General features: G+C 53.1%; 8 protein-coding genes across 8 annotated transcripts; 4 read left to right on the top strand and 4 right to left on the bottom strand.

Moving 5' to 3' along the window:
* Positions 1 to 31: 31 nt before the first annotated feature.
* On the top strand, positions 32 to 3,678 carry K460DRAFT_127148 (uncharacterized protein). The gene is made up of 3 exons (XM_040926657.1): positions 32 to 188; positions 264 to 2,475; positions 2,528 to 3,678. The coding sequence occupies exons 1-3, from the start codon at positions 141 to 143 to the stop codon at positions 3,439 to 3,441; spliced, it is 3,174 nt and encodes a 1,057-aa protein (XP_040789185.1). The 5' UTR covers positions 32 to 140; the 3' UTR covers positions 3,442 to 3,678.
* A 237-nt stretch (positions 3,679 to 3,915) lies between these two features.
* Positions 3,916 to 5,463, bottom strand: K460DRAFT_406817 (uncharacterized protein; the record flags this gene model as incomplete). Its single annotated transcript, XM_040936998.1, has 1 exon — positions 3,916 to 5,463. One exon carries the CDS (start codon positions 5,461 to 5,463, stop codon positions 3,916 to 3,918), a length of 1,548 nt encoding a protein of 515 aa, XP_040789184.1.
* Positions 5,464 to 6,365: 902 nt separating this feature from the next.
* Positions 6,366 to 11,697, bottom strand: K460DRAFT_367364 (uncharacterized protein). The gene has a single exon (XM_040933565.1). The coding sequence runs from the start codon at positions 11,300 to 11,302 to the stop codon at positions 6,728 to 6,730; it is 4,575 nt and encodes a 1,524-aa protein (XP_040789183.1). The 5' UTR covers positions 11,303 to 11,697; the 3' UTR covers positions 6,366 to 6,727.
* Positions 11,698 to 11,859: 162 nt separating this feature from the next.
* On the top strand, positions 11,860 to 12,955 carry K460DRAFT_283197 (uncharacterized protein; the record flags this gene model as incomplete). Its single annotated transcript, XM_040928638.1, has 2 exons — positions 11,860 to 11,981; positions 12,043 to 12,955. 2 exons carry the CDS (start codon positions 11,860 to 11,862, stop codon positions 12,953 to 12,955), a joined length of 1,035 nt encoding a protein of 344 aa, XP_040789182.1.
* A 364-nt stretch (positions 12,956 to 13,319) lies between these two features.
* On the top strand, positions 13,320 to 13,916 carry K460DRAFT_335786 (uncharacterized protein; the record flags this gene model as incomplete). The annotated part of the gene is made up of 1 exon (XM_040930959.1): positions 13,320 to 13,916. One exon carries the CDS (start codon positions 13,320 to 13,322, stop codon positions 13,914 to 13,916), a length of 597 nt encoding a protein of 198 aa, XP_040789181.1.
* A 347-nt stretch (positions 13,917 to 14,263) lies between these two features.
* K460DRAFT_377772 (uncharacterized protein) lies at positions 14,264 to 15,578 on the bottom strand (the record flags this gene model as incomplete). Its single annotated transcript, XM_040935010.1, has 4 exons — positions 14,264 to 14,426; positions 14,554 to 15,238; positions 15,290 to 15,476; positions 15,564 to 15,578. 4 exons carry the CDS (start codon positions 15,576 to 15,578, stop codon positions 14,264 to 14,266), a joined length of 1,050 nt encoding a protein of 349 aa, XP_040789180.1.
* Positions 15,579 to 16,449: 871 nt separating this feature from the next.
* K460DRAFT_127088 (uncharacterized protein) lies at positions 16,450 to 17,998 on the bottom strand. Its single transcript, XM_040926656.1, has 3 exons — positions 17,521 to 17,998; positions 17,382 to 17,459; positions 16,450 to 17,311 (listed from the first exon to the last, which is right to left on the bottom strand). The coding sequence occupies exons 1-3, from the start codon at positions 17,905 to 17,907 to the stop codon at positions 16,538 to 16,540; spliced, it is 1,239 nt and encodes a 412-aa protein (XP_040789179.1). The 5' UTR covers positions 17,908 to 17,998; the 3' UTR covers positions 16,450 to 16,537.
* Positions 17,999 to 18,091: 93 nt separating this feature from the next.
* K460DRAFT_127029 (uncharacterized protein) lies at positions 18,092 to 21,916 on the top strand. The gene is made up of 15 exons (XM_040926655.1): positions 18,092 to 18,272; positions 18,327 to 18,461; positions 18,536 to 19,264; positions 19,317 to 19,369; positions 19,419 to 19,570; positions 19,620 to 19,668; positions 19,724 to 19,779; positions 19,832 to 19,860; positions 19,921 to 19,940; positions 20,008 to 20,023; positions 20,074 to 20,101; positions 20,154 to 20,228; positions 20,574 to 20,608; positions 20,655 to 20,967; positions 21,021 to 21,916. Exons 1-15 carry the CDS (start codon positions 18,172 to 18,174, stop codon positions 21,453 to 21,455), a joined length of 2,226 nt encoding a protein of 741 aa, XP_040789178.1. The 5' UTR covers positions 18,092 to 18,171; the 3' UTR covers positions 21,456 to 21,916.
* Positions 21,917 to 21,918: the final 2 nt, after the last annotated feature.

Raw genomic sequence — 21,918 nt, 5'->3', positions numbered from 1 at the left:
GCCTGCCTCATTGTTTTGCGACGTGCATTAGAGCTGTTGATGCAACATTGAAGCGATCCTGGGTGCATTCAGATTAAGATTTCCCCAAGCGTCTGCTCTGTCTTTGTAATCGGGCTTCGCGATCCGCTGCCTAGAGCGACATGGCTTCGTTTTCGTTCGCACGCCAGTCGCAGCCCACTGCAGCTCAGGTAGGTCATCAAAGAACTCCCACTGCTCGCATAACGACATGAAAGAATCCTGCTAACTTTGGGTACCCTTCTCAGCCCATCAATGGCCATACTCTCGCTTTTGGAACCCCACGCGCTACGAACGGCCTTTCTCCAAGTGATCCCCTTCAACCATTGCGCGCAATGGCCGACAGAGTTGGGAAAGAGGTGGAGAAGTTCGCAGAGCGAGTCGACCACTGGCATACACACGGAAATGATACCAGGCGAACCAAGTACCAGACGACAGTAAAGATGGTGGGAAAGTTCAAAGACCTTGCGGAATCGCATGTCAAGGAGCTGAAGAAAGTCAATGATGCAGAGAACAAGGGTGACTTGACCAAGAGCGTGCGACGGCGGATTCAGAACATGGCAGAGGCTCCCGATAATAGTAGCCAAGGCGGTTTCGGACAGTCTCTCACTTCATCCGTCGATCAACATGCCGAATCTGACTCTGCGAACCTGCGAGAACTACGGCAATGGCAAGCGGAGCTCGCGACATGGGAACTTCTGCGACTCATCATTGATCACTACCACTCTGAGCCTGGCACCGATCCTACGGCGGAAAAGAAGGAGCATTTGGCGAAGGTTGGGGGAACTGCGCGGTATTGCAAGAATAGCGAGATCTGGGATCGCTTCCTCCTCGAGGACGATCAGGCTAAAGAAAAGGCGATCATTCTACGCTGGTTGGAACAGACGGCGCAGAACAGCGAGAGCGACATTGAGTCTATCACTGCAGAGCTGGAAGCGGCGTCAGGGAAGGGCGCGCATACCTGGACTAGTGGCTGGCTGGACACCAAATCGAAGATCAAGCAGGCGAAGCGCTTAGAAGGTACAGATCAGCCCCTGAAACCAACCACCGCAAACCTCAAGACTGCCGACAGGACTGCAAACCTCGTTACTCAACTGGATCCAGATGCTTCGGCCAGACAAAAGCGTGCCCTAGAGAAGTCGGACGAGTACTACGAGCGCGCTCTGTGGATGGCCTGCTACGAAATGATGCGGCGCGGCGTACCATGGAAGCAGATCATTCAATGGTGCCATGAGAGGAATGAGGCCTGGCGTGGTGTCAGCGTAGGAGCTGCATACGAGGCTCACTCGAAAGGTGGACCAAATGTTGCCGGTCCGACTGTCGGTTACCTGTTTCGTCGCATGTGCTTCTACGCCGCTAGAGGAGCCCGAATTCCCTACGAAGGCGCCGTTTACGGCCTGCTGAGCGGAGACCTGAAGCAGGTTCAGGCAGTCAGCCGATCTTGGGACGACCATCTTTATGCGCACTACAACGCTCTACTTCTTTCGCGGTTCGACTCCTACTTGCAACAAAACTATCCAAATCGAGTCACTGAGAGCTTGACTCAGAAGTTCGTCTTTCAGGACGCGGTGGCTAATATTGGCAGCTGGGAGGAGTCCTCGCAGAAGGTGATTGGTCTTCTGAAGCAACAAAAAGCTACAGCAAACCAATCAGTCTCCCCAATCAAGCTCATCCAAGGCGCTCTCATAAGCAGGAACGTAGACGAGCTGATGCTCAAAGTCGGAGTAGCCATCGCCGACATGTTGCAGAACGATGAGCGACCTCAAAACTTGATCGTTCACCCGGACTCCGACCTGGCCGACCCAGGCGCAAAGGCAGCGGGTGAGCAGCGGACCTTCACAGCAGAGCGATGGTATCAGAATCTCGCAAGTGACCCACATGCCTTCAGGATTCTAGTGCACCTCTTTATCGTATTCCGGAACGGGTTAAAGATTCTCAGTACAAGTGACGAGCAACGGTGGTTAGCCATGGACAATGTCGTTGCGGCATACATTGAATTTCTACGGACCAGCAAACGTATACAGCTCATACCACTATACGCGGCGCAGCTTCTGCCAGAGCGAGCAGCTCATTGCCTCGCGCGTGTGTTACCCGACATCAAGAACAGCGAGGAGCAGCGACGTTGCGTTGCACTTTTGGAACAATACCGCATCGATGTCATCGAGGTTGTTGCTCAGAGCTTCACGTTCGCTTTTAGAAACAGCGGTTTCACACATTTCGACGCACAAGGCTACTCGGTGATTACCAAACCTATCAAGCGGTTCAAGATCTTGGAGCGAGTCACAACTGCCCAAGAGCAGGTGTTGTGGCCTGGCGTTCGCATAAAGCGGGACTTCGACGGGTCTGTGATCGAGCCGAAGGAAGAAGCTATCATCGAGGCGCTGCAGTGGTATCATTATATCGGCAAAGACTACAAGCAAACATTTGAGCATTTGAGGAACGCTCTAATCATTTTTCTGCGTAAGTAGACAGGAAAACAGTACCCTTTCACACGCTAATATTTCACAAATAGTCAATGGCCGCCTCGGCGCCGCAGAGAAGGTCGTCAGCGACCTCAGCGTCGAGTCCCTGTCGCTCTCACGGACGGAAGCTCTTTGTGGCTACCCATTCGACATCACTACACCAGGAGCGGATGAGCAGAACGAGCGTGAACTACACAACCACCGCGACTCCCTCTCAAGCGTTGCGCGCGCTGCCGCCATTCCACTGGCTAAACTCCCCACGGCAGACGAGCACACGAACATTGTCAACTACCTGCGCGAAAAGAGCTCAGCATACTACGACCTCCAGCAAATCGTGCGCTTACTCGTCCTCTTCCGCGAGTGGCGTGACGAAGAAGAGGCGCTTATAAAGTCAGTGAACAAGTACCACTTCTCCTTTGTTCCCCCCGTCATACTCTCCCAGATCCACGCAAGGCTAACGAGAGATGTTGACAGACTTCGCACTGAGCGCCAAAGGAATCCAGAAGCTCCCAAAGGGCCCTCGAAACCAGATACGAAGCGCACCAAGGAGCTCTTGGATGCCATCACAGCCATCTTCGACTCGCTCATCCAGTCGATTTCAGATTCGACCCACCGCGGTATTCAAGACACGACTGATGGCTGGAACCTGAAGAAGGCGTATATCCCCGACATGGTCATTGCGTATCTCTCGGTGCTCCAGTCGGCTTCGTACTTTCTACACCGCGAGCCAGCCGTGCAGGCGATGGAGGTCGCCGTGCTGATAGCCGATGAGCAGAACGAGTGGCTCCAGAAGGTTTTCCTACAGACGGGTCGTATGAGTGAATTGGTCGACTCTTTGGCGTGTGTCAGCAAAGCTATGCTGAGGCTTACAGAGCATGAGTCCAAGAAGGTAGAAAAGAAGAAGCGGGGGAGCAAGGGGGAGACATTGAGGATCTGGGATCTCGAGGCTCGGGATAGGATTTAGGGTATGGCAATCGGTTCTAGCGTCGGCAATACGGAAGAAGATATCACAGCATTGGAAGCATCGTAGACCTAAAACGTATATGAATAGTATGCAAGTCTTCCATTCGTATAACTTGCTCCCCTTCAAGACTGCCAGCTCCTGTGCAGTATGCACCCAATGCAATGATGTACAGAATCGAACAAAAGAAAATGCAGGCTGATTTGATGCGCTATAAAACTCAAGATCCCAAACGCCAATAGTGCTGTCATGACTCATACACGTCAAGGCAGGCTATCCAAACATGCTTCGCTTCCAACGCAAGAAATGAGGCAGAATCAATAGAACCAAACTGATGTGACTGGAAAAGTGATAGGGAAAGGAAGGAAAAAAAGCGGGTTGCGCGATGCGTGTGATGTGAAGATGGGCAAGTACTCATGTTGAGTGATGATGCTTGGAGCATACAAGAAGAGAAATCCACAATCCGAGTCTGTGAGGTTAAAAGTCGACGCTCCATCTCAGTCTCGGGTCGCGATGCGGGGGTCCCAAGTTATCAAACGGTACTCTGATCTGCTCATTCGCCTGACCCGCGTCCCAACCGCGTGAAACGCCAAATCTACTGCCATTCCACACTTGATCTCGTTTCAAATTCTCCGCAGAAGGTGGCAGCCGGATTTTGGCTTCCACCAACGGCGCCGACACAAATCTTGAGTTTAGAAGAGCGCGGGGGGAGACGAGATCTTGGAGTACGTTGAGAGAGGAGATATCCGAGGAGGAGAGGGGGGCGTCATGATTCATAAGGTAGGGTGTTGAGTCTGATGATGGTGTTGATGTAACTCGGTGATGTACGGGCGTGGGTAGCTCGAGGAGGGCGTTTTGGTCACTACTACCGAGTCTATCGTACCCGTGTACTGAGGATAGTGAGAGGTCGTTGGCTCCTGAGCCGCTGGAGACTATAGTCGAGAGACAAGGGCGGTTCTGGCGAACTCGTGTGACTTCGATGTCAGGAATGGGAGCGGTTCGTGGTACGGGCCTCCCTCGTACAATGGTGTCGCTCGAATCGCCGGATGAATGATGTGTGCTCATGGTATCTGTTCGCGTCATGGCCGTGTCTGTCCGCGAGACAGTAGTGTCCCTCTTCTTCTTCCTTCTCTTGGAGCCATTGGAGCTCGGCGGTCGTGCCTGCGGCGTATGGGACTTATCATGCCGCTGTCCAGCCACCAGATTACTGTACGAGCTCATAGGCGATATCGAAGGCAGCTCCGGAGTCTCTCCGCGTTCGAGCCTCTGCTGCACCTGCTTTGTGTTGAGTTGGCGCTGCAAGCTGAGCTCTACGCGGCTGCTTGCGCCGCTACCACTCCGACTTCGATTCGAAGCTCGCTCTTTGCCCGACATGACACTAGCCTTGGGCGGCGGCTGGAGCATCCAGCGGTTGTCGGCCGGGTCTGGGGACGGAAGACTGACGACTGGTGGATGGAGTTCGTTGACAGGAGGGGCGCGGGCCGAGTAGTAGCTTCCTGTTGTGGAAGTGGCTGGTCTTCGCAGTGGGAAGCCTGCCACGCCTACCGACGAGCCAGAGAGGGTATGCTGGAGGGGAATTGGCGGGTCCTCGTGGCCCCATAGGTCCTCGTCTTCCCTCTGGTAGCGTTTGCGGTTCCAATTGTCGTCCTCGAGCGTATCGTCGCTGAGTCGCATATCGCCCGGCCTCGCGACATCCAAGCTGCTTCCACCCTTGCTCATAGCTGAGCTCCGTGTCTCCGCTGTGGTGATGCCTCGTGTGCTACTCGTATTGCCCGTATTCGTCCTCCGTGCTCTTCGAGGCGGCGGACCCGGGCCCATGGCGATCTCTTCCCCCCAGTATGGATTGGTACCAGTGGGCTCTGGATGGTAATACGACTCTGGGTCTTCCAGCTGCAGTTTCTCTCGTACTTTTTTGGCCTGCTTTGCGGCTTTCCGTCTCTTCCTGCCATCGGTGTAGCCGGTGCAGGGGGCACACGACGCGTAGTGGAAGACGGCACTCTGGACACCCCTCATGAACCACGCCATGGTGTCGAGACGGACGTGTGCGAGGGATTGCTATGCGTGGACGCTGCGGGAGTCGAGGTAGACGCAGGGGTGGACTCGGCCAGAACGGGGCAGCGTGCCAGGCGGGAAGGTGGTAGGCACTCGAGCACTCGGGTCGACAAGGTGGTGTAGAGAGTCATTGCCGCTCTCCGCGTGGAGTCTTTGGTTGTTGTCAATTGCGCGCGAGTGTTTCGTGGAAGCGGCGTCCACGGATCCGGGGCCCGGCCGGTGGTGGGTGGGAGGGATGATGACGAAAGAGGATGCACAACAGTACACAGTACACAAACTACGCTTCTCTGCTGGCCGTCACTTGGTCCCGGGGGTAATGATGATGATGCAGAGTAGTAGCAAGCAGGTAAGAGGAGGGTTCGTATCGCTAGCTGTCATGTGAGCCTGCACCAGCTGCCGTTTCTGGTTTCGTTCCTGCAGTTGCCGAAGCCGACGTGCCGTCCGATTGCACGTCCAACAACAAACGGCGGAGGATGCAACAGGGCCTCCTTTAATTAGCGACCACGAGTGGCTACGCGGACAGACAAGTGTTTCAAACAATGTCTCGCCCGAGTCTTGGTACCTGCTCCCGCCATGCTCGACACCTTTGTGTACAAACATCATGCGAGATATCACGCACTTTTGGATGCGAGGCCTGGACCGCGCGGCGCGGCGCAGAATCCCGGCCATGTCATGCATGTAATAATTAATGTGTTGGCAACCTCATGCACGACACTAGCGGGGCGAGGCTACAGAAGAAGACTTGCTTGACAAACGCTTGCTGTAGCAATCATCCACGTCCTTGTCCCATATCAAGTGCTAGATAGACCTACATGTTGAAACTTTGCCATCACAGTCACAGGTACACATGGAGGGTTGTAGCTTTTAGTAAAATATGCACGTGGTATATTGCCCAGTAAACCCTAATACTCCAGTTCATGTCGTCGTTGTGCAGTTCTGTTTGCCTTGCTTCACTCTCCAAACCTCCAGCGCAACCAGAACCATGCTAATAGGTACCAAGACGGGGAAAAAAGCCGAGAAGCCGGCTATAATGAGCATATCCACCATGAAGCGCCTGATCCGAATCATGCTCCTAGTAAGCACCCAAATCATCCAACTCAAACAAATGCTTGCTAAAACGACAAAATGAACAAGCAAGCCGCTTTCCCGCAACCTGCAACGCCATGTTAATGCTCTGCTCAGCTCTCACATGGACTGAAGGGAAACCAAAGGCCTGTAAGCAGGTGCCATGACCTACTCACTCCCTGATCTGTGCTTTCAAGCCTGCAACCTCCCGCTTCAGTCGCGCATTTTCTTTCCTTAGCCGTGCTGCTTCCTCCTCACTCGCCTTCAGACGTCGCTCCACCTCCTCACTGGCCTTGCCCTTGCGCGCACTGCTAGTCGCCTTTTCAAGCTCCTCGTTGAATCGCGCGTACAATGCTTCATTCTCCGCGTTCATGTCGCGATACAGTTGGTCCAAGTGCTTGCATCGAGCCTCAGACACTTGGAGCGAGCTGCTAACGTCGTTGGCAATGCTTGTGGTACGTGTTGACAGCCCACCCAGGCTGCTCTTGAGCTGCTTTTCGAGTGTAGCGATACGCACTTCCAAAGACTTCGGCGGGCCGGGCCCTGGCGTCGAAGGAGGAGCTGGACTTTGCGTGGTTAGACGGGGGATGCTTCTAGCATTCAGCTCCTGACCGATAGCGCTCAGCTCATTCTGCAGGTCCTCCGACGCCGTGTCAATGTCTCGTTGTTGATTCTGCAGCCGCTCACGCAACTTCTGAGGGGATTGCATCCTGAGCCGCTTTGGTGGGTTCGCTGAAGGCGTGCTTGGCTTGGGGGGAGATCGAGAACCGGGGGGTGGCATCTTGATAGTATTCCCGGATCCTGGGCGTTCTGACAATCCCGAACTTGTCGTGGGCTTGAACGAAGGAATCCCCGTGACCGACTGGCCTCTCCTCTTTGTGTGAATATACGATTTGATGGTAACTTCATCTTTCGACTCCGGTTTTGCGGCAATCGACTTGGGACGCACACTGCCAGCACGCTCGAGCGCATTCGCTGGTGAGTTTTCTTTTCGCATTGGCGAGCCTAAGCGCGTCGGCGTCGGGATGGATGACGTGTTTTTCAAAAGCGACGGTGGGATGCGTGAAGGTGTTCGCGGTGAAATGCTGGCTTCTCGGTCATCCCGCAATACAGAGTCAGGCCTACGAGGAGTCTGCGAAGACCACAAGGGCGCATCGTTAGCATCCTGCAACATCTTTAGGTCGCTCAACGAAGAGCGGCGCTTCTTGCGGGGAGGCCCAGCAGTAGGCGGTACCTCTCCGATTGTCCCCAGGGCACCCATGAAAGCCCGGCCACTAGTGCTCGAATTCTCAAAGGTGAACGCGCCTAGTACGGTCGGACGATCACGAGAGGAAGGCCGTTTTGGCGAAAGCCGAGCATTGTCTGTAGAGTTAGAGCGGCCGAGGGAAGCAGGCCCAGCTTTTGACACACTGGAAGGCTGACTATCTGTCCCATGACTATTCTTGCTCAACGAACGCCACAACGATCCCACTTTGGAATCGCTTTCGGATTTGCTGTTCTCCCTTGTCAGGGTACCGAAGCCAAAGCGTTTCCTCAACGACGTGTTGGAGTTGATCGAGCCGGCAGCGGTAATACGGCCCTTGGAATCGATGGAGCCATAATTCGGTGTATTGAATCCCGGAGTCGGACTCGGGAAAAGTGCCTCTATGTCTTGCACAAGCCGGTCCATTAGCGAGATGAAGTCATTCGCATTACCGGCAGGCACGAGCATCTCTGCGAACGCTGCCGTGAGAATCCCTCGATCGCCATCATTACTAGTGCCGTCAAGCAACTCGGCGAGAAGATGGACAATGGCCCGGAGAGCTCGTTGGTTATGTGGGGTAAGATCGATGAATGTGGTTCGGAAAAACTCTTCAAATTCGCCCGGATACATGCTGTCTGATCTCATTTGTAGTGAAACAAACATTGCGTGAGACAGCACCGGTCCCATCCTTTCCTTCCAAGCCACGTCGAGAAATTTCTCGAAAACCGCGAAGAGGACGTCAACCGAGGACTGACCAGCAAGATCCATGTTCGAAGGGTTCTCTAGGAGGGAGTTGTATAGCTCATTAACTATGAGCTCGTCTGCAGCCGCTCTTGCTCGAACAGAGCGACCCACGATATTGCCCTTTCGCGCATGTAAAGCCATGGTAAGGTTTGCTAGAGATTCTTCTAGCTTTACAGGAGAGTCTGTGGGTGTAGAGGCATTGAAGCCAGCGCTCTTGTTAGATGATGTGGGCCGGGACAGGTCACCGTCACAACTGCGGGTTCGGGAGAAGGCAGGGAGAAGAGGGGGCGCCATCCGAGGTATCTCTCCTAGAGTGTGTGGGCTGCGCTGGAGCCTGCGAGAACCGCCTTCTCTGCTCACACTGCTGCCGAAGATGCTTGACAGCATCTTCACGGGAGAGTGTGGGCGGCTCTTACCTTCCTGCTCTTCTTCAAGCTCATGCAGCTGGATACTAAGCGATTTGAGGATTCGCCGATTTCGGAAGAGGTACGCTTCAGACAACATGGGGTTTCTGACACTGTTGCGCAGCTGGAAATAGTTCGCCAGGCGTTTGGTCAACACAGGGAGGAACTCAAGGCTGGTCAACTTATCGCGTGCCGCATAGCCGTTCGCACCACTGGTGTCCAAAAGGAAGAATCCGTCTCCCAATATAGAAATGGACACCGTGAGTTCGATGCCTTCATCTCCCACTTGCATAGGCTGCGAGTGTTTCGATGCTTCCACAAGGATCTGAACCTTTGCGGGCTCTTTTCGGCCTTCTGTCTTTGGGCATTCCGTTTCCTCGGACACGGACGAGAAAAAGGATAGATCGCCAGCTAGGCTTCGCACCTCCCATTTGAAACCCTCTCGCTCCGTTTCGGGGAAACGGCCTTCTACACGGGCCTTTGTGAACTCCTCCACAACCTTTTGCCCTTTGCCCTCATAGACGCCCTTCAGGTAGAACATTCGAATGCCAACATATTGTCGGTCTCGGCTTCGTGGTCGTCCTGGCTGACTTGAATGAGGTACAGGAGACAGTACTTGGAGGATGCTCCCCTCAGAGTGCTCACTAATGAAGAGGTCGCAGAGCTGCAAGTGCTGATGGAAAACAAGCTCTGTAGCACCGCTGAATGACTCGGCGAATTTTGGATTGTCCAAATCTGAAAGCAAGCTTCGGGCACTTGTCACGCAACCACTCGGTATGCTGAGAAGCACCAGGGAGTCGGTGAAAAGGACAAAGATTCCAGACGATGTTGATGGCCCGGACAGATCTCCATGATAGGGCGGAGAAAGCTCCACGTAGTCAACGGCTGTGATGAGTCTTCCTTGTGGGTTGAAGGTTGATGGCCACCCAGAGACCATTTTGCGCAGGCGGTCAAACACTCTGATCTGTTGTGCCGTTGGACTTTCCCTTGAGCAAATCTCAGAAATGATGTCCCTTGCCTTGAGGAACGTCTTGATCGCGGGATGGCGGACTGGAAGTTGTTTAATGATGTTGTCGATGTAGAGATTGTACCGCGGAAGGCGTTGGACAGGCTCAATCAGCATAGACATCAATCGCTGCTCGCCTGTGTCGTATACTCGTTTCGAGAAGCTAGAAGTGGTATCTTTTGTGAAGACCTTTAGCAGCTGTGAGAAGTCGCCATGTGCAGCCATGTAGTCCGTGTAGCAGTCGCCGAACTGGGGAAACCACTCAACAAGCGTCTTCGCAAATGCTGCAGCTCCAGTCACGTCTGGGGGATCCTTTTGTCCTCGTAGCGGCGCGATGAAGATGTCGTCTGTGGCCTGTTCAATGTCTTCGATGGCTCCATTTTCTGTCTCTTCCAAGATGATGCGTATGGTGTCCAGGAATTTAGCGTTGATGTCGAGTATGCTATCGAGACTCGGAGGGAACAGGGCCTGTAGGGCCTCCTCGTTGGGGCTGGAGCTTGACTGCGATTTGTGCTTCGCCTTCTCACGGAACTCGACTGCGACAGTATGCACCAAGTCATGGAGTTTGCTCACGTAGTTCTCCTCTGTGTCCAACAGCTCGCACATTTCTCGTCGTAGTGTCTCCTTTTGCTTTCTTGAGAAGGACTGTGATCGGTTCAGGGCAGTTGGCTTCGAGGGCGCTCGGCGAAGTCTCGAGGTGGGAAGGAACGCCGACTCTCCAAACAACTTTACGATGGGCGCGTATTGGCCGTAGCGTTGCAGGCTGATGTCGTCTTCGGATTCATCAAACTGGGCCGACTCGCGTGACTCGAGCTTTTGGATGCTCCCCTGTGGCAGGACAACATCCAAGTCGACCCACGACAGCGTCTGCTCTCCTAATGCATGGCGTACGTCTACTATGACATCTGCCACGTTCTCGACCTTGACCATCTTTGCCGCGACCATTGCAGCATGTGACTCTGAGAACAGCTTCGGGGCCGAGGGCAAGTGCCCCAGCGTGCTGTACCTCTTCTCCCACGCATTCTTAATCTCCTGCGGCAGCTCGGCGAAGTACTTGTACAAACTAAAAGCCAAGCCACGACATATCTCGTCTCCTTGTTCTTCTCGGGGTAGGCATGTGACCGCGTTGTAGAAGGTGGCTGTGGGTGAGATGATCAGACGCGCGAAACTCTGGAAGCCGGCTGGCGTGAAGACGTGGGTTTGGATGCGCGAATGCGTCGCCTGGGTCGAAGTGGCCGTCGGTCCGTAGAAGATGAGGACAGGGGATTTGGAAAGAAGCTCGTCTGTGGTGTAGAAGAGCGACAAGTCGTCTGCGGAGAGGGCCGCGGGCTCAGAGTTGATGGCGACCATTTTGCCCAATTGCGCGGGAACGAGCGACGACAGTTGGATGGGGGAGACAACGAGCGAGGGTAGGAGGGAAATCAGAATAGCATGGCGGAGCTGCGACAACGAGTAAGAGCCTGGCGTGGGGTGGTGGTGTGTTTATGAGGCCATGCAGGAGGAGAAAGAGAGAGAGAGAGAGAGGGTGGGCGTCTCGAAGGTGTTGGGCGGTGTTGTCGCTACAGGTAAACAAGGAAGACGAGGCAAGCACAACAGACGAGGCTCCGTTGCTACCAATACCAACCCCGAGTCCGAAACAGGTGGGCCGGCTGCGGCCAAGTGCGGAAACTACAGCGCGATAAGTTAAGGTGCAGATGGTGCGACGAGGAAATGCTAGGGTTCCCGGGAATTGGCGTAAGATGACGGGGTATTTTTGGTGCAAAAGAGGTCGATGCCCTTGCAGCCCATCGTGATCGCGTCCGTATCGACCTGGGCGCCGATCAGCGGCAGCCCCCCACAAACAAAACATTGCCAAAGCTCCATCGCCAAAGCTCATCATTCACTTCACCAAGACTAGACTAGACACCATGGCAACACAACAGGACGCGGGCGGTGTTCCCTTCTCCATAGCACACGAGCTGCAGCATTTCCGCCTGCTCGAGCTCCCACCAGAACTCGTCGAGGCCATGGATGCGCCAACCCCCCCACAGTAGGTACGCTGCCGTCTCGTCTCTCCGTGGATACCCTTTCTCACCCCGCACGCTTGTTAGGCTTTCCATTAAATCGCTGGCTCCCTCCGCCGCCTCTGGTACGCCGAATGCGCAGCCTGCATATGCAGTGCTTTGTACGCCGAGCAAAACTTTCCAGCTACGCCAGGTCCAGACGTCAAACTCGCTCTTCATCACCCAGCCCGCGCTCGACTCCCATGGCAACGGGATCCCGATCCCTGTTACATGTGCAATTGCAGCGTGCACTGCAACGCTCGAACTCCATCCATCGGCTGCCGCTGCTGTCACACTGTTGAAGGAGGCGCTGCCCGTGTATGATATCGTTGCAGGCGACGTCGAGGCAACCGGCAATGGCAGGCCCAAGGCTAGCATATTCGACGACGTCCCAATGTCGAGCGGAGAGTGTCAGTCAGCATGGCTGGAGCTAATGGCATTCGAGTTTGAAGAGAGCTCCTACCAGCCATCTACAAACGCCCTTTCGCAGGTGTGGAGGTCCATCAATGCCGCTGCTCTGGCCGAAGGCGTCAAACTCGACAGCCAATTCCTGACCCACGACATCACGGGAGCCGTGGCTGAAGAAGGCCACCCCCCAGGACTTGTTGAAGCTGTTCTTGCACACCTGTCTACTGAAGATTCAGACAGCAATGGACCGTGGTCCTGTCTTGACCGTGCCAAGACAGTCATATTCGCTGGCAAAACCCTCCTCGAAGCCAAGCGTGGCAACGACTTCCTCATCGCCGACTTCACCGACACATGGGAGGACCGACTGCCAGAAGCATGGCGGAAAGACGCGCAATTGAGTGCAATTGAAGGCGTGTACGAGTTCCCGTCAGAAACGACTATTAGTGTAAAGGGCAAGGTCGCAGCAAGCACAAAAGGTAATAGCACAGCTGCTCCCATGAAGCCATCCGCGCGAAAATGGCACGAAAAGTTTGGCAAAACCAGGAATAAGTAAACGCATCGGTAAGCGCAGCACCTCCTAACATGACGGTTGTGATGCGCGACACGTGACCGCGTCACGGACGCGTTTCGGATCGGAACGTCGGGAGCTACACCTTCCGTTCCGTGGGTTAGTAATGACGAGATTTTGGTAAGCCGTTGCCATCAATGACGGACTATCCCAAACAGGCACCACAGGATCGCATAAACTACCATATATTCTCTCAACTTCTGAGTGTTCGACCTGTGTCTGGCGCATGAAAAATATTCGCCGCTTAGCGACTGTTGTCCGAGCTCTACCTCGACCATCACAAGCACCGATTCCCAAGAGGCCCTTCTCCACAGACTTCATCTTGCAAACACCGACTCCTCGAGTAGAAATGACATCGGAAAACCCAGAAGTAGGGCCAGTGACGTCGGAGCCATCGCGTCCTACAGCCACGGGCACGCCCTCACAGCCTCTTGCCCAAGAAGAAACGCCACTACCTAAGCTCACCCCCTTCGAATTCCGCCAGTATAATCGCATGGCTGAACATATGGACTACTATCACAATCACTTCCGCGCTACTTGGAACACCCTTTACTCAGCCTGCGAATCACGTAAGCGACCAAAAGGAATGTCAATCAGGCAATTTCTTTCCCTCGGCCAACAGTTCTGCCACCACCTTACTGCACATCATACCATTGAAGAGCAACACATTTTCCCCAACCTATCGAGAAAGATGCCCGCGTTTAAGAAGGAGCTCGAGCTTTTGACTCAGCATAAGCAAATCCACAAAGGCTTGGATAAACTTGAGATATATCTGGACGAGTGTAGTAGTGGCGAGAGGGAATTACAGATGGGTGAGCTGAAAGTGATTCTTGATGGGTTTGGCAAGGTGCTGTGGCAGCACTTGGACGATGAAGTCAAGGAGCTTGGCGCGGAGAATATGCGCAAGTATTGGACCTTGGACGAGATGCGCCGGATGGTCATGTAAGTAGAAATAGTGACGTCAGATTCATTGTGCATGTCCCATATATGGTGTGCGCTGAGGAAGCCTTGAGGTGACAGGCTGAAGTCGGTAACTGAGCGAGAAGATGTCTAGTATATATACGGCCACCCTAATGCAGTCTTGCAATATATCATACAAATATCTGCTACAAGTGTATTAGACATATAAAAAGGGAAACACCCGTCCTAACACCATCGCTGGTGATGTGGACTTTTTGACACTGCCAATTAGTTCGTCTCGCCGTATACCGCTAACTTCAGCCAAATCGTACTCGTCATCTTCGCACCCAGCACACCCTCAATCAGCTTTCAGCGTCCATTTTCCATACTATCCTACGTATTCGGAGGGTTTGGTGCCGCCCGTGTCTCTACCCAACGCTGTTCCCGTGGCACAGCGAGGCGTCGCCTGTTTTGTGAAGAGGAGAACTGAGCGATTTGGAGCCTTATTGGGAGGATTATCCGTGTCGTTGAGAGACTTTGGTGGGAGGGGTCATACCTACGCCTTCTCAACATCAATGTCTCTACCAGAAGGCGTGGTCGTGCCATCGTTTCGGGTAGCATCAGATATAGCGTCAGGTGTCTGCTCTTCTGGCCGAGAATTACACATCTTCACTTCGTCCAACTGCTGTGAGCCAGAGTAGGAGCCTGGCCCTTTCGCGCCGTTGGGGATATGCCACTGCAAATCTACCCGCGCGATAGCGTACATGTACACAGTTATAATCTCGACTAGGAAGTTGAAGACGTAAAACGGAGCTTTGCTCAGAAATCCAGGGAGTGGGTGGGATCGTGGTACGGGGGAATGCCACAAGGCACCACAGCGGTACCATGCGCCGAGGGAAAGAAGCGTTGTGCTCACGAGTAGGACGGTGACTTTTGTGCGTAGACGACCGGCTCCAAAGCGCTCATGAGGTGGGTGGCGGACGACGAGCGAGAGCAGCGTTATTGGAAGTGGTAGCGTGGCGATGATGGCGAAGAATGTTGTGCCGTACAGTTGGAAATCGCGGTCCAAAGATCTCGTATTGGTGTCGAGGGTGTAGAAGCTTTGCACCGTGCCGACAATGACGATGACAAGTGTCCCAGCAATGATGACGCAAATAACCACAAAAGCCATAGAAAATATAGGATGCCAGCCGACCGACGGATGTGTGGACCGGACCAGTCGCATTGTAAAGATGAGGTTGATGATGAAGAGGATAAGAACACCTGCCGCGACGAAGATCTGTGCTGCAATGGCAAGTCGGAGATTATGAGGGAGGCATACTGATGCGATTCGCAGAATTGATGTTACATTGCGTGCCATGCAGAAACCTAGTAGCATGTCAGCGAACTGTCCATGTGCTGAACCAAAGGTAAACCTACCGAATATGAACAGGCTTGGCAGGAACTTGTGGCCTCTTGCCTTATTCTTTTGGAATATGCTCATGTGGATGGCTGCTCCGACCAGGAAGAGGAAGAAGAAGGCTGATTGAACGGGGACGTCGACGCCCTTTATTGGAGGCCCACCTAATGGCCATGTTGTAGGCGGGTATGGTGGCCCTTGTTTTACCTATAACTTTGTTAGTTATGTAGATACTGAGCAACGATGGTTGGGCAGTGTGCTTAAACAGTGGTCCAGATGGGGCGTAAATCTTACCATTGGCGAAGACATGCTGCTTCGAAACACTATATACTCAACTTGCAGGTACACAAAACTCTTAACTCTTTTCAACGATTGTATGGTATATATCTCGTTATTTTGACGTAACAGATGTGATGGTTGGTGTGATCAGAGGCATGCAACAGCAATGGAGGCAAACCTTGTTCAAGACCACGATTATATATGTACCGTCGCACTACGGCGCCGACACTGTCGACACCAGAACCCTCCAGACGGCATAGTGAGGACGCCGACAAACATAGCTCGAACATGATGTCGGTGCCTGAGCAGCGGACCCTCCGAGCCGCCGGTCGCGAGCTACTCTTAGTTTTGCAACGCGACACCAGAGTAATTTTGAAATCTCGAATATGCTCAAATTAAAGCAGCTTGCCCAGACACATTTCGCATCTTTCTATATGCTGGCAAGAAATCGACATACATTGCTGTTGAATTAATGCGTAGATGGTTTTGAGATGGAATCGCAGTGGTCGGTGAATGCGAAGGACGAGTGCCGATATAGCGAGGACGCTGAATGCGCGACCGCCCCGACCTCGGCCTAATGTCACCGCTCGTGATCTTGTTGCCACCGCTGAGGTATAGTCAAGACGAGGTGATTTTCGGTCTGTGGGTACTGCCCTTTCACATGTTTCGGTGTGTTCGAAGGAAAGTAAAGATAGATGTACCACCTAGAAGCTTGAAACTAGTCTTTCTGTTTCTTCAAGCTTAGTTCACTTTGAGCTGCACCAAGAAGATTAGTCCTGGCAGGACTTCCAATAGGTTAGTGATACTAAGGAGACTAGCACATACATAACCATGCACTGTCCCCTGAAAGTATTCCTGAACAGCCTCCGCTTGGCGTATTACTCGACGCTCCCCAAATTTCACATCAGGTTGAAAGGAAGCAAACCCCTCGGAAACGGACTGAGACAGTCACATTTCGCGTGTCGCCTGAAAAGACACAGGTAAAGCCCTCAGTCAGTCATATTGTACTGCGACCAGGATTTTTCATATACACCTTCTGCAAAGCCCAGATGGTGCATTGCGTGCTCGAAATAACTTGTGTCGTCTGCGAAACTGGGAGTGCGGCCTAAGTGTAGAAATCGTGCTCCGTTGACGCCATTATTGGTGTCTATGTCGCTGTCATCTTCGCTGCACCAACAGTTCTCTTCGGCTGGGGACACTGATTCAGAGCTCTCGGAGAAACGCCTCACAGGGGCAGTAATGCTGGAAAGTTGATTGTAGACTGTCTTATCCCACTGCTGTGAGCGCTGTTTTGTAGTTGATTCAACTTCCACACCGCTTTGGCGCCTTGCCATGGGGAGTTGTCCCGATCTTTCCCTTTCTTGAAAGTGCTCGAGCACAACTGGAACATGTGATTGATCGAGACATGGTGAGTTAATGCGCTCCATGGATACCAGTGCAGGCACAGGAAGGAAACCGCTTGCCAAGGTGAGCCCTCCAACTTGGGCGAGTCTCTTCCCTACTGGGGCAGCCTTTCGGCGTGGACGAGGCCTTTTTTTCATAACGAAACCACGCTCAGATCCGATAAACCCATCAGAAGCACGTGCGAAGCATAGTTGTGATTTCTGCTTGCTGTTGCTGTTGCTAAGTACGGGAAGCCTCTGATAGATGCGAGTTGGACTGTTTGTCGGGCGAATACTAGTGAAACGGCCTTCGGTGGGCTTCCGAGCCTTACAAGGCGACGGGTCAGTTCTCTGCTTCGATATCGCCTTGTCCTCAAGTACCTTGGGAGCTGTCAATATCCCGAAGACCTTTAGGCTGCCTTAGGCGCACCCGTCGAATTGATTTACTAACTATCAATGAAGTCTTGACTTGGCTGTCTTCTATGGGATCAACATCTGTAATGGGCGCGGCAAAGACAGTGTTTGCATCCTGGAGCGGGAAGTGTTAGTCCGGTCTGAACTGTGGCAGCATCTTCAATGGAAACTCCTACGCTCGGCTCAGGCAAGCCATCTGAAGTTGTCGTTCGCAGTAGAGCAAGTTCTTGTACAGGAAGGTGCCTTTTCCGAGCGCTGGAAACCCCACGAGGTTTGCTGGATGCCGGAGATCGCGGGTTGCCGTGGACAATATCGCCATTTACAACAAGCATCTGATTGTCGTCAACCTGAAAGGCTTCAGTACCCTTTGCAATGGCCGCTTCTTCGACGGTATTAGTAAGACCGAGAGAGCCAGGAGAAAATGGGCGAGATGTATCAGGCTGATCAACACCCTGAAGGCGTTGCTTGAACCGTGAGGGACGCTGTGGCATGCCCTTCTCCATGACTCGCAGGAACGAGGCCAGTCGAAGGCGGTCGCCCGCGAAATTAGCATCATGAGGCATGGTTAGTAAATTAGGTAAAGTTCGGATCAAGGCGCTGTTAGGCCATGGTACGCCTCGTAAGACTGAAGAGTTTGTGGAGTGTTAGATATCGTGGAGGTTTGCATGAGGGAGCGATGCTGCCAAGGAAGCTATGACGCCATTTCGGAGCTCAGCGACACCTCCGCTCAACCATTACGCGCTACCATGCCGCCCCACGCGTCGCGAGTTTTTCCAAGGCTTCATGGCTGCAATTGAGCCGCAATTCATCAAAGCGAAGCTTCAATCATGTCGCTACCGGTCACTCCAAAGTGGCCTTCAGACGAGATTGGAGTCCCCAAGATAATCGGGGACGAGTGCTTCGGGGACTTGGTCGACAAATTGAGCCAGTATTCATGCCCATTCCTCATCTACAGTTGTTCAGCTACCTAACTATGCAACAGGTGTTTCGAACATACAATTAGGCTCCCTCACACATTCGAAGACCTGCGTAGAAGCCAGGAAGGTCGGGCACTGCAACCCCTCATAGCATACCTCTCGTCCGAAGTTCACCATCCCGCCCTCGTATCGGCCCTCTTGTACGTACTCGACCTCGAACGTCCTCGATTATTTGGATATAGTAAAGGGGGTACAAGATGCTGACTCGGGCTAGAGCGCTTAAAGGACACTTCTCTGCATTGGAGGAAGCTAGCGACGAACCAGGTGTCAATGAAGGAAGAGGATATGCGTGCGAATTCGTCGCTTGGCAATTCGTGGGCAATCTGACGGACAGAGACATCATCGACTTTTTACTGGTGGAGCTGCCTTCGGTAACAACTCCGAGTAGTCAAGATGCGGAAGCTGGGTATACCACCCGTGAGACCGGCCGCACCGTCACCCAGACAGACGAACAGACACCCCTTCTGAGCCCCGCCAACAGCGATTATTTCGGCTATGGGAATGAAACCGCCGCAGATGCTCGGTTTCGTTCGCTAACAACTCAGTGTGAAAATCTCAGCGCCCTCGAAATTGCGTCCGTCTCTGGGGCAAAAAAGTTTCTCGGTCAACGACCAGTTCAGAAGATCATCAACGGACTCTGGCGCGGCGACATCGTGTTCTGGGAAACACTGAGTGTCAACTCCGTCAAGAAACCCCAAAAGTACAACCGAAGACTAACTGATCCATTCTCACGTCTGCGGGTCCCTCTGTACCTAAAGGTGTTCGAAACGCTTTTCTTTGCGGTGTTTCTTGCATTGTACTATACAGTACTCGTGCACCGTGACTTTACTAGAGTTACTACTGCAGAGATTTTCCTCTACGTCTGGATTGCTAGTTTCGCTTACGACGAGTTCGCGGGTTGGGTCGATGCAGGCCAGACAAGCTTTTACGCGTCGGACTTTTGGTAATAGAGTAGGCGTTGATACCATATGTCTGGAAAAGCTAATAGATGACAGGTGGATGTGGGACATTAGTATCGTTGTCGTTGGCATGATATTTTGCATATTGAGTAAGTCATATTTGGGCCGTTGCGATTGCCAGCTCTCATATGCTTGTAGGAATCGTGGGATTGACGACGTCATCTGCCGACACAATTGACCTCGCATACGATGTGCTTGGACTGGAAGCCCTCTTCCTCGTGCCCCGAATCTTTGCTCTTCTAAGCTTGAATCGTTACTTTGGCACGTTGATACCCTGCCTCAAGGAGATGGTGAGCTTGGACGTTCAAACAGCATCGGAGGAAGCTTACCAGAAATTAGACCAAGGACTTCGTCAAGTTTTTATCGCTTGTTGTCATTCTTTACTTGGGTAAATTACTGTCCACTCGATTTGGTAGCTTTCGCTGACGATCTGTGCGTTCAAGGCTTCCTTACTACCTTCGTGCTATTAGCCCGTGACAAGTTCAAACCAAAAGAAATGGTAATTGGCGCATCCGGAATTTCGCCTCATTTGCTGATTATCTCCACATTAGAGTTGGATTCTGATCAAGGTCTTCTTCGGGTGAGTGAGGCTATGATACGCTTTTAATAATACTTGACCAGCTAATTGTGTTTCCAACAGGTCTAGTTACCTTGGTTTCGGTAAGTAAACCCACCAGATAGGGGCGGAAACACTGCCTCCATAAAGACTAACAAGAACACTCTGTAGATATCGCTAAAGAGATGTATGAACGTTTCCATTAACAGCGTAAACGCTTCACTAATACGTGGATAGCTCCCCTTTCTTCGGTCCGCCGGTGATGGTAGGCAGCCTCGAGCATGCATTGATGTGCGGTCTGCTGATCAGAACCACAGTTGTTATTCGTTAGTTTGACCAACATACTGCTCATTACCAGCCTGATATCGCTCTTGAGCAACTCGCTGAGCAAGGTATGTGGATTTCGTTGAGTCAAGTTCGTTGGCTCATAACACCCCGTCTTTTCCCGGCGCCTGCATGTGTATGCACGCCAGGCGCAGCAACGCTACGGCTCGCGCGTCCTACGCCGCCGCGTTTCTAGTCACAGCCTCCAGTGTTGGTTCATCTCGGGTACACTGTTTACAGTGCTTCCGATTGTTGCTCTTGTTGTTTCGGGGTTGTATTGCGGCGCACTTGGACAAGCGATGCACAGCAATCTCTTTCCTTCTCTGTCACTCCGCCGATTGTGACTAGTAGCCGAAGTCTCGTTGCTCCCTGTTACCTCGGCCCTGCTAGGATTGTGACTGACCACGAATTAGATTCTGGATCACGCACGTGATGAATATCTGTTCATGTTAGTCACCTATAAGGCATTCTGGCAAAATCACTGACCGCAGCAGCTATTCAGTCTACGTTCTCGAAGCGTCCAGCTCCAATCGTCTAACATACTTTCTACCACCATTTGTGAGTTCGCCTTTCGCTGCTATTTTCGTGGAGTGGAGACGGGCATTAAGCGCCGGGCCGTCAAATTGGCCGGCCGACATAGCCTCCAGTGATTCGGAGAAATGCTCTCAGAGCCAACCGCTAAAGACTTTACGTTATGAGAGCAGCTCGCGGGGTTGCCGTTGTCACAGTACATCGAGCAAGCCTTGTTCTGCCGCTCAGGCTCTCTCGATAGCAGAAATGTTGCCTGGCACATGGGTCCCCAATCGAGCAAGCTCAGAAAGATTGCCGCGCTCACCATTGCAAGGCTGACAGGCTTCCAGAACCTCATTCCGCTTTGCCTTCGACCGTTCCGGCTCATAGTACCATCCGAGCGGCTAAGGAGCGCCCGCATCGTGCTACTGAAAGCAACACATGTTCCCTTCGTGGGTGCTATCTGGGCATACGAGCAGCTTGCCCAAGCCCATGATTGCCAAAAGGACACAATGTTCTTCAGCGGACCTCGGACGCCTGTGCCGCGGAAGAAACTTCCCCGGCTGCCAATTAATTCACCACGCCTTCTAATGGCAGATGCGCAGGCGGCACCGAACACGCCAGGTAGGGGGCAGCATGCGAGTTGGCCTCACACCACAGCAGGGTTGACAGAGTCCGATGCCCAGTTGAAAACACTAGTTCTCAAGCTCATGACGCAGGTCGAGGAGCTCACGGCTATGGTGTCGCAGCTTCAAGAGCAGCGCGAAGCGAGCACGGCCGCTTGAGGGCCGGCGCTTCCAGCCGTCCGTGGCACATACTGCCATGGATGAGCAGTGTGCAAGGTCGGGTAAAACTAGGGACGATCCTCTGTATTCATTTCCAAAGCAAACTCGAATAGGCGCACGTGCGAATCGAGTGTTGGTGTCTCACATGCTCGACAGCATGTGGACTAGCACAGCAGCTGGATGGTGGACGGCATTTAAGTGATAGATCCAGGCAAAACGTCTTTTTTCCCAGACTGGGCATAGTCTCCATCGGCACGTCCATGGCGACAGGGGTATAGCCGCTGGCCATGTTCTTGCGCCTCGAGCTGCGGTGGCCGCAAATCTGCGTGGTGTCTTCGGCCCGCTTAGGCCTTACCCGAGAGCGTGGTTGAGTCGAACTCCCCCGGCCCAAGCCCCCATCCACCTGTACAGGGGAGAGGGTCGTCTGCACAAGCCATGCACTGCTACTCTTGCGTACCCTCTC

This window comes from Cucurbitaria berberidis, assembly GCF_010015615.1.
Source record: "Cucurbitaria berberidis CBS 394.84 unplaced genomic scaffold K460scaffold_3, whole genome shotgun sequence".
Classification (NCBI taxonomy): domain Eukaryota; kingdom Fungi; phylum Ascomycota; class Dothideomycetes; order Pleosporales; family Cucurbitariaceae; genus Cucurbitaria; species Cucurbitaria berberidis.
This window is presented reverse-complemented; position numbering and strand designations above follow the sequence as displayed.

Bases quoted from the DNA above. Each gene is read 5' to 3' on its own strand.
- K460DRAFT_127148 (XM_040926657.1), top strand. From the start codon at position 141: ATGGCTTCGTTTTCGTTCGCACGCCAGTCGCAGCCCACTGCAGCTCAG. The intron at 189-263 runs GTAGGTCATCAA...TACCCTTCTCAG, and splicing joins CGCAGCCCACTGCAGCTCAG to CCCATCAATGGCCATACTCT. The intron at 2,476-2,527 runs GTAAGTAGACAG...TTTCACAAATAG, and splicing joins CGCTCTAATCATTTTTCTGC to TCAATGGCCGCCTCGGCGCC.
- K460DRAFT_367364 (XM_040933565.1), bottom strand. From the start codon at position 11,302: ATGGTCGCCATCAACTCTGAGCCCGCGGCCCTCTCCGCAGACGACTTG.
- K460DRAFT_127088 (XM_040926656.1), bottom strand. From the start codon at position 17,907: ATGCCTCATGATGCTAATTTCGCGGGCGACCGCCTTCGACTGGCCTCG. The intron at 17,460-17,520 runs GTAGGAGTTTCC...TTCCCGCTCCAG, and splicing joins ATGGCTTGCCTGAGCCGAGC to GATGCAAACACTGTCTTTGC. The intron at 17,312-17,381 runs GTTAGTAAATCA...ACAGCTCCCAAG, and splicing joins AAGTCAAGACTTCATTGATA to GTACTTGAGGACAAGGCGAT.
- K460DRAFT_127029 (XM_040926655.1), top strand. From the start codon at position 18,172: ATGTCGCTACCGGTCACTCCAAAGTGGCCTTCAGACGAGATTGGAGTC. The intron at 19,370-19,418 runs GTAAGTCATATT...ATATGCTTGTAG, and splicing joins CATGATATTTTGCATATTGA to GAATCGTGGGATTGACGACG. The intron at 19,861-19,920 runs GTGAGTGAGGCT...TGTTTCCAACAG, and splicing joins CTGATCAAGGTCTTCTTCGG to GTCTAGTTACCTTGGTTTCG.